At 38.0% G+C, this 14,325-nt stretch overlaps 1 protein-coding gene across 1 annotated transcript in view; it reads left to right on the top strand.

Moving 5' to 3' along the window:
• The window catches only part of LOC134649767 (uncharacterized), an 82,750-nt gene that overhangs the window by 14,721 nt on the left and 53,704 nt on the right, over positions 1-14,325 (top strand). Inside the window, exon 2 of the mRNA XM_063504597.1 lies at positions 12,961-13,084. Coding sequence (XP_063360667.1) covers positions 12,961-13,084 — 124 coding nt within the window. The remainder of the gene's footprint in view (positions 1-12,960; positions 13,085-14,325) is intronic.

Raw genomic sequence — 14,325 nt, 5'->3', positions numbered from 1 at the left:
CCTAAACGCCAAGGATCTCCACAACCGCGAGGTGTACAATCTCAGGAATTATTTCCTTAACAACCAGTGTGGGATGCATCGTGATGTGGTGGCAGTAGACAGGAACCTCACGCCGCTCTCCTTGGCAAACGAGAACTGGCGCAAACCTGTGGTACTAAGTACTGCGGATCGCAAGACGGCATGGGAGAGTAAGGTGCTACACGGGCGGTTCTACAAGGCCCTCACGGGACCCGATGTGGACCTACTCGCGTCGGTGAACTGGTTACGATTCGGGGATCTCTTCGGAGAAACCGAGGGTTTTGCCTGTGCAATTGCGGACGAAGTTATGATGACGAACAACTATCGGAAATATATCCTGAAGGACGGTACGGTCGACATTTGTCGGGCATGCCGCCGTCCCGGAGAGTCACTCAGGCATATCATTTCCGGTTGTTCTCATCTTGCTAACGGCGAGTACTTGCACAGACATAATCTCGTAGCCAGGATTATTCACCAGCAGCTTGCTCTTCTATACGGCCTTGTGGACCGCGAAGTACCGTACTACAAGTATTCACCTGCGCAAGTTCTCGAGAATGGTCGTGCCACGCTCTATTGGGATCGATCTATCATCACTGACAGGACTATTGTAGCCAATAAGCCTGACATTGTGATAATAGATCGATCGCAGCGCCGGGCCGTGCTCGTTGACATCACCATCCCCCATGATGAGAATCTCGTGAAAGCCGAGAAGGACAAGTCTAGTAAGTACCTAGACTTGGCTCACGAGATAACCGCCATGTGGGATGTTGATTCGACGATCATTGTCCCGATAGTTGTTTCAGCGAACGGTCTAATAGCGAAGAGTCTCGACCAACATCTTGAGAGACTCTCGCTAGGTGGTTGGATCAAGGGTCAGATGCAGAAGGCGGTGATCTTGGACACGGCGCGGATAGTCCGCCGGTTCCTCTCTCTGCAGCCCTGACCACCGGCAGCTTGGGCCTTGCCCCGCTGCTGGCGGCACCCTAGGTTAGGTTTTTTATAATATGTTTATACGTATTTTGTATTGTTTTTGTAAGTGTTTTTGTATTTTATTTTTATATCCATATTATAAAATAACCTAGCCTAAGAGTTAAAATAAATAAAGAAATAATAATTAATAATTGTAATTAACTAAAATATGAACATTTTACATTTTACTAGCTGTTCCTTGTAGGAGTTGTAGGTAAGTTGTAAATTTCGTCACCTTTCTTGATACAGATCCGTATTATCCGAATTATCCGGATATCCGCATCCGTCAAATTTTAATATCCGAAATATCCGGATCCGAAAAATTGACGGATCTTGCAAACCCTAATCGCAACCAATATCATGCTATTTTTGATAGGTTCAGTCGGTGTACAGCGCAAGTTAAAATTACACTATTCCGTGCGTACTGTACATCGCTGTATACCTGCAGCTCGTGGGCTAGATATACGCAACGCTCGATCAATAAATTGCGGGTGCAATATAATGACGCGTTCAGGGTGCTGTTGCGGCTGCCGCGGCATTGCAGCGCGTCTGGCATGTTCGCGGACGCTCACGTTGACAGTTTTTATCGCGACGCTCCGCAGAGTCCGTGACAGCCGCCACAGCCTCCTGAGCGTAGTAGCGGAGAGGTGGGACAGTGGCCTAATCAGGCACTGGTCCTCGCTTCACTTAGGTTTAGGTACTAATATAGTTGTTTAAGTATTTTTTAGTTTTTTGTTGTTACTAACAAACTATGGACACTTATAAGTCTGAAATAAATGCATTTTATTTTATTTTTATTTTATTTTTTTTATTGCGACTTTTGTTCGATCAATTGAATTCGTTGGACCTAGCCGGAAATATGCCTATCTAATAAAATATTGTTTGATGTTAACGATATTGGATGTCAAAGTTGACATTGGTCTGTCTTAGGGATCAAGGCATACAATTGGTAAACTAATAAAAAACAGACTGTCATGGAGTTCACTAGAGCCAGTATAAGTGCATTCACGGATAGTGCAAGGTTGTTACGGTTGTCGAGGTCACTTTTGACTGGTCTAAGAACTTGATCGCCCTCGCTCGTAAAATGAACGGGAATAGGTTTGTGTTTACCTCGCGGGCTCATTCGGTATTAAAGGGATCGATGTTGACGCGAGCCTTCGTCAAAGTCGGTATTTGGGGGTTTACACCTCCTACTGTGTAACCAAATTATGTTCATTTGCTCACAAATAATGTTAGAGCAAAGGGGTTGAAGCTTTTTGTTATTTAATTTCAATTTAAGTTACAAAAGGTGTCAGTTGGGCTACTGGTACTAAAAAAAGAAGTCATTAATGTCGTGACGGGTGGATTAAATTAATTTTTAAGTCGAACTCAAGCAGAAGGATTCCCGATCTGTTTTGGCAGATCGTCCGTCATTGTTGCTGGATTGCTACCCGATGCAACGCGCGCATTGTATTTCTGGATTCAAAATATGTATTGGAAAGCTGTTGTGACGGGCGTGCCATCGTGAGTTGGTGAGATGCACGTGCACATCGTGTGTCCATACTTTCTATGTCGATACTGCGTTGTGTCTGGTTACAATAGTGTGGTTTAAACGGCCGTGTAGTAAAACATATAAAATTGTATAGTATAGGTACAGGTGTTCTGAAATCTGGATACGTTTTTGTTATACAATATGCATGATTACTATTATCAGATTAATCGGATAATAATATTGAATAAGAATAATTTATATTTTATTGAGAAAACCTTAATAATAATGTTACATTATGCGTGCACTTTTTACATATGTATTACGAATTAATGGTTAGATACAAATTATTCATTTATTGAATCTATGGTTGTTACATTAGTAGTAGTAAGTTTCACATGGACCCTGATAGGGCACAGCAATAGTCTTAAATCTAAATTATGCTAGGTATGATTAGGTACAGAATAATAATGTCATATTATGTAAATTAGGTCTTGTAACAATGGTTAGCCGTTTACCTGTGTACCAGTTGCAATTTAAAATTTTACATAATAATCAGCAGGAAAATAACAAAATAAGACCTTGCTTTGAATGAGTTTCCGGCCTAGTTAGATCACGGTTCCAAGTTCCAACTTCCCAAGGCACTTGTATTCGCATTTGACATAAAGTGACTCATTCAGAGGGAAACCCTTACGTGACTCAACTTGTTATCGGGTCGCGCTCAGGGTTACCAGTCGTCAGGAATTATGGACGTGTTGAGTTTTTTCTTATTTGCCAGGACTGCTGCAGAGGCTGGAAAATTCAGAATTTGTTGGTAAAAATGTATTTTTTAGAACATTTCGTAACTAAAAATACTGCTTTAAACAGGCGGCATTGTTTAAATTCGTTAAAAATGCCTTGCCGGTTTAGGTGCGATGCGATGGTATCTCAGAAATTTTGTTAAATTTAAGAATTTTGCCATGCCTTGCAAGCTTATGCCCGATGGAACGTCAGGAATTCGTTTGGAGGAAGAAAGATATGAATTTCGTCACGATTGAATATTGTATCTGGTAACCCTAACCGGGCCGCGCTTAACCTCCATGTGCATAAACGACGTAAGCGCAGTGGAACTCGATGTTGCGAAGGATCTTTTAAGTAGCTGTAGCCCTGTTGATATCCTTAACGTTGTGGTTGTCATATTTGTGAATGAACGTAATTGAAACATAATAATAGCTTTCGTGTGTTGCGGTTCACTTCACTAAAGGCATACGATGCGTAATTGTCTTGCAGGAGGTAGGGTGGAATACACGATAAACTGTTTACTTTACGTATAAATATAAATAATTAATATGTTCGAGTCTCACGGGACCTTTATAGTTAAAATAAATAGAAATGCTTTAAGGTGGCGGTATTTACATATCTTATGTATGTTTTCTTAATAGTGCTATCATCACGCAAATGTCGTAATTTTAGATTTTTTTACTGTAATAATTTGCCTGTTTTACAGCCGCTTTTACGACTCGGCATGGCGTGCACATTACATGTATCAAGCATAATTAGTTTTAAATACTTACCTATGATAGGGTCAGTTAATGGTTAGGTTAAGTTAGTAAGATTAGACTTTCTTCATGGCGTACGCGTGCTGCTCCATGGCGTGTGCTTTCTTTACTTCATATAATTCATACGTGCCTATCCGTTTGTATTACTAGATAATTAATTACCTACATTAGATACGACTGGAATACCTATACAAAATGAAAGTTCCCTTACAATAATGTTAGAATGTTCGAATACATGGGTAATAGGAAAAACTGTTAACACATCAGATATTATTGGGGGCTAAATCGATATAGTATTTTATGCAACCGTTGTTTAAGAGAGGTCAAAAAAGCGGCCAAGTGCGAGTCGGACTCGCCCATGAAGGGTTCCGTATTTAGGGGATTTTGACGTATTAAAAAAAAACTACATACTAGATCTCGTTCAAACCAATTTTCGGTGGAAGTTTGCATGGTAATCATCATAATTTTTTTTTAGTTTTATCATTCCCACACGTATGGGTTTGATAAAAAAAATTTGAGTTTCAGTTCTAAGTATGGAAAACCCCCAAAATTTATTGTTTTTTTTTCTATTTTTGTGTGACAATCTTAATGCGGTTCACAGAATACATCTACTTACCAAGTTTCAACAGTATAGTTTTAATATAGTTTCGGAATAAAGTGGCTGTGACATACGGACGGACAGACAGACGGACAGACAGACAGACATGACGAATCCATAAGGGTTCCGTTTTTTGCCATTTGGCTACGGAACCCTAAAAAGGCGAGTGGCGTGAGTAACAATTTGAGGCGAAGCCGAAAATTGTTAATAAAGACGCCACGAGTATTTTTTGACTCGGTTAAACAACGTTGCATACAATACTTTTTCTACGACCAAGCACTTACTTTTAAATAAAATTGTAAATTTAACAAACATTTTTAATTCAAGAAGTAGCAAAAGCGGCCAAGTGCGTGTCGGACTCGCCCATGAAGGGTTCCGTATTTAGGGGATTTATGACGTATTAAAAAATAAACTACATACTAGATCTCGTTCAAACCAATTTAATGCGGTTCACAGAATACATCTACTTACCAAGTTTCAACAGTACAACAACAAACAACAACTATAATATAGTTCATATAGTTTCGGAAAAAAGTGGCTGTGACAGACAGACAGACATGACGAATCGGTTCCGTTCCGTTTTTTGCCATTTGGCTACGGAACCCTAAAAATGGAGGGTACGGGCGGGAAAAGAATGAATGAAATTTAAAAAAACATGTCTATGGTTCACTTATTTGTCAGAGATGACATTTAAAATAAGGTTGGCAACACTGTACCTATTTCATTCAATATTTTTTATGTGGTCATTACACGAAGTATCGTAAAATCGCCAAAAAGATATTGCGTGTATGCACAAATTATTTTTTGGGGAATAGACTAAAGACTTCTCTTGACAACTATAAGGTAGGGTTTTAAAGGTGTGCGCACGACCCTTTAAATGACAAATAAAAGTACGGGAGTAGAAAAAAGTTTATATAGTTTTGCCTACACTTGAAGTAGATTAAACATTTAGTGCATCGTCTCACCGGTTCGGTGGCCGCCAGCCAAGAGTCACCCTACACTATCCAATCCGAGCGGGCCATTGTGTCCGCTGGAATGTCTATTGTGAAATATCGCTAGCGTGCTTTTTAAATCGTCCCAATTATTTATTATATGATATTTTCTGAAATTGTCACTGACTGGTTCTGGTTGACTGGTAGAGAATGCCTTATGGCATTAAGTTCACCTTTTGTACAGTGTGTTTTCTTATGTGCAATAAAGATTAAATAAATAAATTACCAGTGGCTATCGCTCTACTAATATCTGTGATTCAGCTGTATCTAATTTCCGTTTCAAGTGATTCCCTATCGGATTTAGATTTGATTTCTCAAACAGCGTTATACTCAGCAAGGTGTGCTCAAATTAAACAACCAGTTGCCTTCAAGTACGCTGCTGTTTGCATGTGGAAATTTATCATTCATTTTGGGTATGTGCGATGTGCGTCACAACCTAATCTTTAGAAATCAAAAATCCAATGCTGCACTTAAACATAATAAATATAAGACAATTTTCTGATGACATAGGATAGGACATATATGTGAATTATGAATTCAGATATTCAGAAATGTTGTGTATCAAGCAATTTCATATCTAGAAATAAAGGGACTTAGTGTCTTTCTAGTTAATGGTAAAGAAATACTTGGCATACTTTTATAGGCAAGAAATATTTCATTCGACACGTAAAATGGAAACAATTCAGAATTATAAATAACATTTGCCTAGCTTAAATAATCCTTACAAAGCATAATGCGTGTATAAAATAAATCGAGTTGGAGCTACAGAAGTGTGACGGTCTGTTTACGACCCAGTTTCTGCCAGGTCAGCGCGAGACGAATCTCCGTCGTTAACACTTTGGACGGGCGTTAACGCTGTTTTAGATCGAGTTATTTCGAGTGCCACTGTTTCTGTTTATGCTGCTCTAACCTTATTTATAGCTACTTGAACTTACTATACGTTGTAAACGCGGTTGCAAAACGAGGTCTGAGATCTCGAAAACGAAAATCGAAATTTCTTTATTTGCCTCTCTATCGTTCGAATATAATGCAAAAGCGGCAGATAACGAAATTTCGATTTATTTTTCGCGGTTGACCCTCCGTATTCTGTATTGAAAGATTATGATGATTAATACTTTAAAGTTAAACAAATAACCACTAAAATGTTATGAGTAGGTGATGCATATGAATGCATCATTGAAAAGATAAATATTTGCACAAAGAAAAAAGTTACTTTGATCAAGAAATCTTTATCAACTAAAACTTCGTCAAAAGATATCACGAACTTCTAAAGATGTCAAGACCTTCTATCTTGTGTTCTCCGTCAAATTTGTTTTTGCACTGGTGACATCAATATCTGCTTAATAATTATTTATTTTTGGCAGTCTGAAAGCTTGTTCAGATTCGATAGACTATCCTGGAACCTGGAATCAACGGATTAGGCTTATATTATAGCATATATGGCAAGTTGGCGACAAAAACTGGCAAAGAGCCAGATTTTACATTAAGTGCCATGGGTATAAACATCTATGGAACGCTATTACCACCTGATGCTTTCCTGTTTTAAGATACCAAGATACCAAGCATCTTACGAGTACCTACAGCGACGAATGCCTATAACTTGTGTAGTAAAATTCTGTAAGTGCTCTTCTTCTTCCTCGCGTTGTCCCGGCATTTTGCCACGGCTCATGGGAGGAGCCTGGGGTCCGCTTGGCAACTAATCCCAGTAATTGGCGTGGGCACTAGTTTTTACGAAAGCGAGTGCCATCTGACCTTCCAACCCAGAGGGTAAACTAGGCCCGTATTGGGATTAGTCCGGTTTCCTCACGATGTTTTCCTTCACCGAAAAGCGACTGGTAAATATCAAATGATATTTCGTACATAAGTTCCGAAAAACTCATTGGTACGAGCCGGGGTTCGAACCCGCGACCTCCGGATTGAAAGTCGCACGCTCTTACCGCTAGGCCACCAGCGCTTCTCTGTAAGTGCTCTTGTAATTCATTTAATACGTACTTATGTATAATTAAAATATTAATTACAAATTTAATGTGGCTTCCTACAGAATGTTTAACAATATCAACAGCAAGTAATTGACATGTTATATTAATGCAATTTGCAATGTGTGAAAGGTAGGCTTTACACTTTACATATAGGTACTTTAACGTAGAATATCCGTAATACAAGTATGTCTTGCTACAACTGGTTGGTTGTACAAACACTTAAATAACCGTATAAAAAGAATCAATACCGCGCAATAAAAGATCTCTCTGTGCTATCTAATAATTTTTTCGGTAAGTAAGTACCCATTTTAACTTACACAAAACCAAAACAGTTCGCCAGTAAGTATAGCCAATTAGTCACGTAACTACTAGAATAATGTTCATCTGTGTTATATACCCAATTGCTATATTTTCAAAGACTAGATATTAAATAGCGAGTTTAGATATCGTAATGAATGCAAATTATCTGTATCTAACAAGTCCAGTCGTACGAGGATAATGCTGTAATGTATTAGTCATATTTGTCAAGGCCGCGGAGGGGACTAAGTTCTCTCATGTTTTGCGTTTTAATATTTTCTTAGAACTCTAGATTCAGATCTTATTTTTACACTTTCATTAGAATAACAAATTAGTCATCGATCTGAACTGTACATATGTAGAATTGGATGTTGTATTCATGGATGTTTAATACATTTTCATGATCGCCTGATATTCGACTACAGATTTCGACTACCTACTTTTTAGAAACGATTCGGAATCGATTTATTTACAATTAGGTACAACGAGCTTTTATGCATATTCATTCATCAGAGTGTTTATAGACGAACCAGATTACTTAGTAATTGCAATTTTTTGTTTTCTCATAGATTTCTATTGGTAAATGGCAGTTCAAACCTTTCGTATGCCGGAAGGTGGATCCGCGCAGTAAGTATTGAAATCTAATTAATTACATATTGATCCGAGATCAATACCTCGTATACCCACTGACGTAAATCCGCGTTCCGACCTAAGTATAAAGGGTTAAAGAAATTATGTTCACGCTAGTGTCTTAAATTTTTGTCTTGCGATTGCGTGCGAAAAAGACACAATTGAACGGGTACATCTTCGTGTAGTATTCAATTCACTATCAATAAATAATCCTCAATCTGCAATTAACATTGTTAATTGGCGACGTACTGTACGTTTATGTTTTTGGTAATAAATAACTAGTAGTTAGCGAGTTCAGTAAACAACAGGATCGTTGAGCGGGCAAGGTGCGAAAGGGTTGGCGTGTGGAGTAATTATTATAGGCAGCTGCTATGCATACGTGCACGCTCCCCCAAACGTGCATGCGATTGCTAAATACCCCAATCAAAATGCGCGGACATAATAATACTTCCTAGTTGTATTGATTTAGGAACTGTTCGCAGTATCCGCAAGTCTTTATTTCTTACGGATAGAGATATCGCATTGAACCAAAACGTAAGTGCGGCTTACGAAGAACTGTTCAATACACTGACAAATATTAATAGCACAATTGGACAAATTTGCGGGAAAGAAGGCTTACCTTCTTGATTTACTTTATTTATATATCGAAACAAATTTCTACGTGACATAACATAATTGAAAGAAAGTTAGAAGGAACGTTGAAAGAGTTTATGCTACACCGGTGTGGTAGTAATAGACTAATAGTAATGCCTACCCATACCTACAGTCATCGCCAATCATTGGGGTAAAAGCGCATGTCAATGCACATACTGCACTCGATGCGCAACCGCGAACACCCCGTGCAGCGGTCGAAACCGAGACTACAAACAAAAAAGCTGGTAAACAAAATCTTTTTGCGGTTGCGGCTTACCTTTACCGAGCGACCAGACCGTGAACAATCGTGAATTATCATGTGGAGCGCTCACAGACATACACATAAATAGACCAACTCGTACTCTTTAAAACGATCGAGTCATGAGCTGCCAGATTATTTTGGACACTTCAATAGCAACTTTCGACTGGTCATAGATGGGCAAAGTTGTGAAGACCGGTAGGTGGTAGGATTCCAACACACAGCAACAATCCTACACCTAACATCCAAATAGATACCTGATCAAATTTGTTCTTGTTATAAGATTTGCATTTGCATGCTGTTTTGTTTTAAGCAGTACGGAGAGCATTAGGGACTGATAGCTCTTCGAAATCTTTTATCGTTTTATTTGGCCCTACGGGTTTAGGTGATCACTGATCAGCTACGATACGACAGATGATTTCCTTCGACTAGTGTCGCTACTCGGAAGCTTTGTTGGTTGTTCTACTTGATATAAATGTCTGCGCGGGTCTTTTGAAAGAGGCTGTTTGTTAAGCTAGACGTGTAATAATGCCAGCAACGCTCTGTCATCGTAAACGGATTGTGTTGTTTGCAAATTGTGCTTAATAGCCCATTAGGTGCACCGTTGATCTTATTCGTATTTCGCTTAAACGATAGCTATACGTTCAGTATATTTACATTTACTTCCAAGCGTAATTGGATCGTCTTAAGCTAAAAGTTCGACCTAGTTCGACGTAAATCATTTTTATTTTCATACCAATATGTATAGTGAATATAAAGGGCTGGTAACATACATTTGACTTCGTTCTCCGTTGAACTTACAAGTCGTGGTATAAAAAAAAAACAAAAGTATAAAATATTAAATAATTAGGTTCGGGAATAGCTGTGTAAAATGCAAACAGAAAACAACGGTTGCACTCCGGGAGTGCCGATAGAAGTGAAAACTCACCTCACTATGTTACCGACGCCCGGTAACACGATACGGAGGTATTCTATTTATTTATTATATATTATTATCATTCTCAAATAAGATCACACTTTTTCATTGACATGTTTATTTACATACTGCAACGTCAAATTATTTGAACATAGGTAAAGAAAAGTCTTGAAAAGGAGTCCGCAACATAAATGTCAAATAACATAGAGTTTTTCTTTATTGATTTAAATGCCATCTAAATTATGAGTGGCCATCTAAACCTTACGCCCCTTACGTTTACACCCCTTACGCTGTCTCGAGTTTATCATTTTTTCCCCTTCCCCACCTCAAAAAACCAGTTCATTTATGTACGTGGTATAGTAGGTATATGAATCGTCGTCAAGGCGTGTCATCGTGAACACGAAGTACATTTGACAACTCACCGTTCTATTTATCGTTGAATAGGAATATAAAATTACCTATTCTTAAAGCAAAAAAGTTTACAATACATGCGGCGCGTTTACCCGCTCTAAACACAAATTTAGACAAAATAGACCGTCATTGTTATTACGTAACAGGGCGAGGTAATGGGTTCTTGAAATTAAATATCGATTGACCGGAGAGCCAGTTGGCCGCATGATTAGTCCGCAGAATCGGCGCTCACGCTTGACTAGGTGCTTTTGCATCGTTCGCTTTTCAGCAAATAATGCCTCCGATCGTTTACACGAATCACTGCTCAGCTCCCCTGCGCCTGTGGCCGTACTGGCCGTGTGTTAAGTTAACATTGTTTGCGCGAGCGCTGCGGGCTCAGCACGGTTCCATTTTTATCGACTCAATCACTATGCCCGTCACTTTCGCACTTACATACTTGTTAGAACGTGACAGGCATGGTGATAAACGATAAAAATGCTACCGTGCTACTAGGGCTGGTGAGCAAACTAATATGACATTGAGACCCGTAACAGGGCGTTTTTAGGGTTCCGTAGCCAAATGGCAAAAAACGGAACCCTTATAGATTCGTCATATCTGTCTGTCTGTCCGTCTGTCCGTCTGTCCGTCTGTCCGTCTGTCTGTCCGTCCGTATGTCACAGCCATTTTTCTCCGAAACTATAAGAACTATACTGTTGAAACTTGGTAAGTAGATGTATTCTGTAAACCACATTAAGATTTTCACACAAAAATAGAAAAAAAACAAAAAAATTTTGGGGTTCCCCATACTTCGAACTGAAACTCAAAAATTTTTTTTTTCATCAAACCCATACGTGTGGGGATCTATGGATAGGTCTTCAAAAATGACATTGAGGTTTCTAATATCATTTTTTTCTAAACTGAATAGTTTGCGCGAGAGACACTTCCAAAGTGGTAAAATGTGTGTCCCCCCCCCTGTAACTTCTAAAATAAGAGAATGATAAAACTAAAAAAAATATATGATGTACATTACCATGTAAACTTCCACCGAAAATTGGTTTGAACGAGATCTAGCAAGTAGTTTTTTTTTATACGTCATAAATCGCCTAAATACGGAACCCTTCATGGGCGAGTCCGACTCGCACTTGGCCGCTTTTTTATTTTTTAAAGTTGTGTGTTGTTTTTTAAAGGAGAAAAAAAGTGTCCTAAGGTTTTTATTTCCATTCCGTCACCATTTTTCATAGACTTTGTATGGCGGTCGCGGAATGGAAAGATCGAAAAATGTATGGAAATTTTGGGACACTTTTTTTTCTCCTATTAGGATAGAAAGAGCTCGTGATTCTGAGTAGAAATAACATAAAAAATCCCAAATTTGAAAAAAAAAGTGTAGGGGACAATTTTAAAAAAAAAAACGCCCATTACAACTCTTTAATAGTTGAGCGCCTGAGGGCGATATTGGTTTACTTATCTGAATTCTCTCTCTCGCCTTGCCTGTGTTAGAAAACTATTGGAATGGCAAAGGTTCTGTATTTTCATCGTTTTTAAACGCAAGCGACTTGTCTCAACCCAACCAGCCAGGGTCACCTTAACAACAACACCTTATCAGAGATCAAACTTATACTGGACTTATGCTTGGTACGTCATGGAATACAGGGGTCTGGTTTGAAAGCGCTGCCAGTGAACGCTCTTTCAATTACAGACTGGTTCACTTAACGCGTTTTTATTGAACATGATTATTATTGTTAATTTAGAATTTGTTTCGTTTCTTTAACTCATTGTTATTAATATCCTTATGAGTTATGATTATGATTCCATTACGCCGCAAGCAATTTGCGTTTATTGCAATAATTTTCTTATCTATTGTTTGCGTTTTTTATGGTGTCTCATTTAGCTCGTTAGTATTACAGCTATACATATGTATATATTGATGTACAGTGCACGAGCACTATAAGAGCGAATTAATGATCTAATTCTTTAACAATAGGATCTTCAGTCGGCTTGTTCGGGAACAGAAAACAGTATAACATATAATATCGTATAACTATTGAAATGTATTTTATTGATATTATTACTGGCAATTTGCGAGTATTTCTTTCCCTCATAGTTTTTCTGATAATTATGTGTAATTTAAACATATTATTCTAAACATGCCTAGGGGCGGTTCGTTTGTAAGTACCTACTTACATAGATTAAGCGCTCCATGGAGCGTGGAGTATGAAGCTGTCTAGTGTATATTGCTCTTGAAATAATAGATTGTTGTTTTTCATTTGTTTCAGCCCTAGCGGTACGGCTTTGAGCACGCTGCCGCAACTGAGGGAGTACCTGCAGACGGCCGGCACTTGCAAGTGCGGGCTGCCTTGCCCTTTACGACCGGAGACCACCTTTAGTTTCGACTCCAAGGTAAATAATACATAGTATGTGTTTAGACATAAGAATTGCTTTGTTTAATGTGTTTGCAACTTTTCTGAAGCGTGATACATTATCAGAGATGACATAGGTAAGAAAGTTACAATATAATATATTTTTTTGGAATGTTACTTTTTGCAGCTAATTAATTATTTCCCTGAACATATTATGTACCTAACTATTTCCCTGAACACATGTCTTATGTGATACTTAATTAGTCCAGCTTTCGCACGGTTGTGTAGAAATCCGTACTATTTAAATAATCTTTCTGCTGTATGTAGTTTATGTGAAAACACATCGGAATAGGTAACGTCTAGAGCCAGAGAAAATTTGACCATAAGCAGATATTTTAAATATAAAATTAGAAAACATTCAAAAATATTAACGCGTGGAATTACCCTATATTATGTTGAATTGTTGAATGAGACTAAGGCCTGAATTACACTTGTAAGTTTTACTTACGTAAGTAGGGACAAAGCTATTTGTTAGAATGAGATAACGATATTCATCTCTCATTCTCTAGTATAGCTGCGTCCCTACTTACGTAAGTAAAACTTACAAGTGTAATTCAGGCCTAAGCCTGAAAATTAAACGTCTAAAACACTCTTGAGACCCTCTAGGCGGGGGAAGAAAAAATTTTGCTTGCATTAATTCGTACAGTTTCGAAAGCTTTTTCTAATCAATATTTAGGGTTTACAGATGCCCACGATACGATTATCTCCAGTACCGTAATTGAGCTCTTCATGAAATTAATGACCCTAGGGTCAATATCTAGAACACTATACAGACTAAGTCATACAGTCGGGATAATGTATCAATTATATGTCTTAAGTTAGTTCATGATTAATAACAAAGAAATCCCGAGAGTTTCCTGTGAGCTGTGTACAGTAAGCTCAATCTATAGTTATTTTTTAAATAATCGATATAAATGTAACTTAAAAATTCCTACACAATTCGAAAATTTGATGATTAGGTCATAATATTAATCTCAATTGATATGGAAATTTGCACCACTCGGATACCGTGAGATCTATTTATTATGATTTTTTATTTTTTATTTTATGCTTAAAAAATATGTTTATTCATCCTACACTCGAAAATTTTATATTTCTACAATTATCTGTTTATTTAACACGTGTTATCAAAAAAATATTGGAATAATAACAAGTGCTTTGCGAGAAATCAAAATAAATAACAAATAATTTGAGACCAATACTTTTAAAATTGCTACGCTC

Source organism: Cydia amplana, chromosome 7 (genome assembly GCF_948474715.1).
Source record: "Cydia amplana chromosome 7, ilCydAmpl1.1, whole genome shotgun sequence".
In the NCBI taxonomy this organism is placed as follows: domain Eukaryota; kingdom Metazoa; phylum Arthropoda; class Insecta; order Lepidoptera; family Tortricidae; genus Cydia; species Cydia amplana.
The sequence above is the reverse complement of the archived record's forward strand: the minus strand, read 5'-3'. Positions and strand labels throughout refer to the sequence as shown.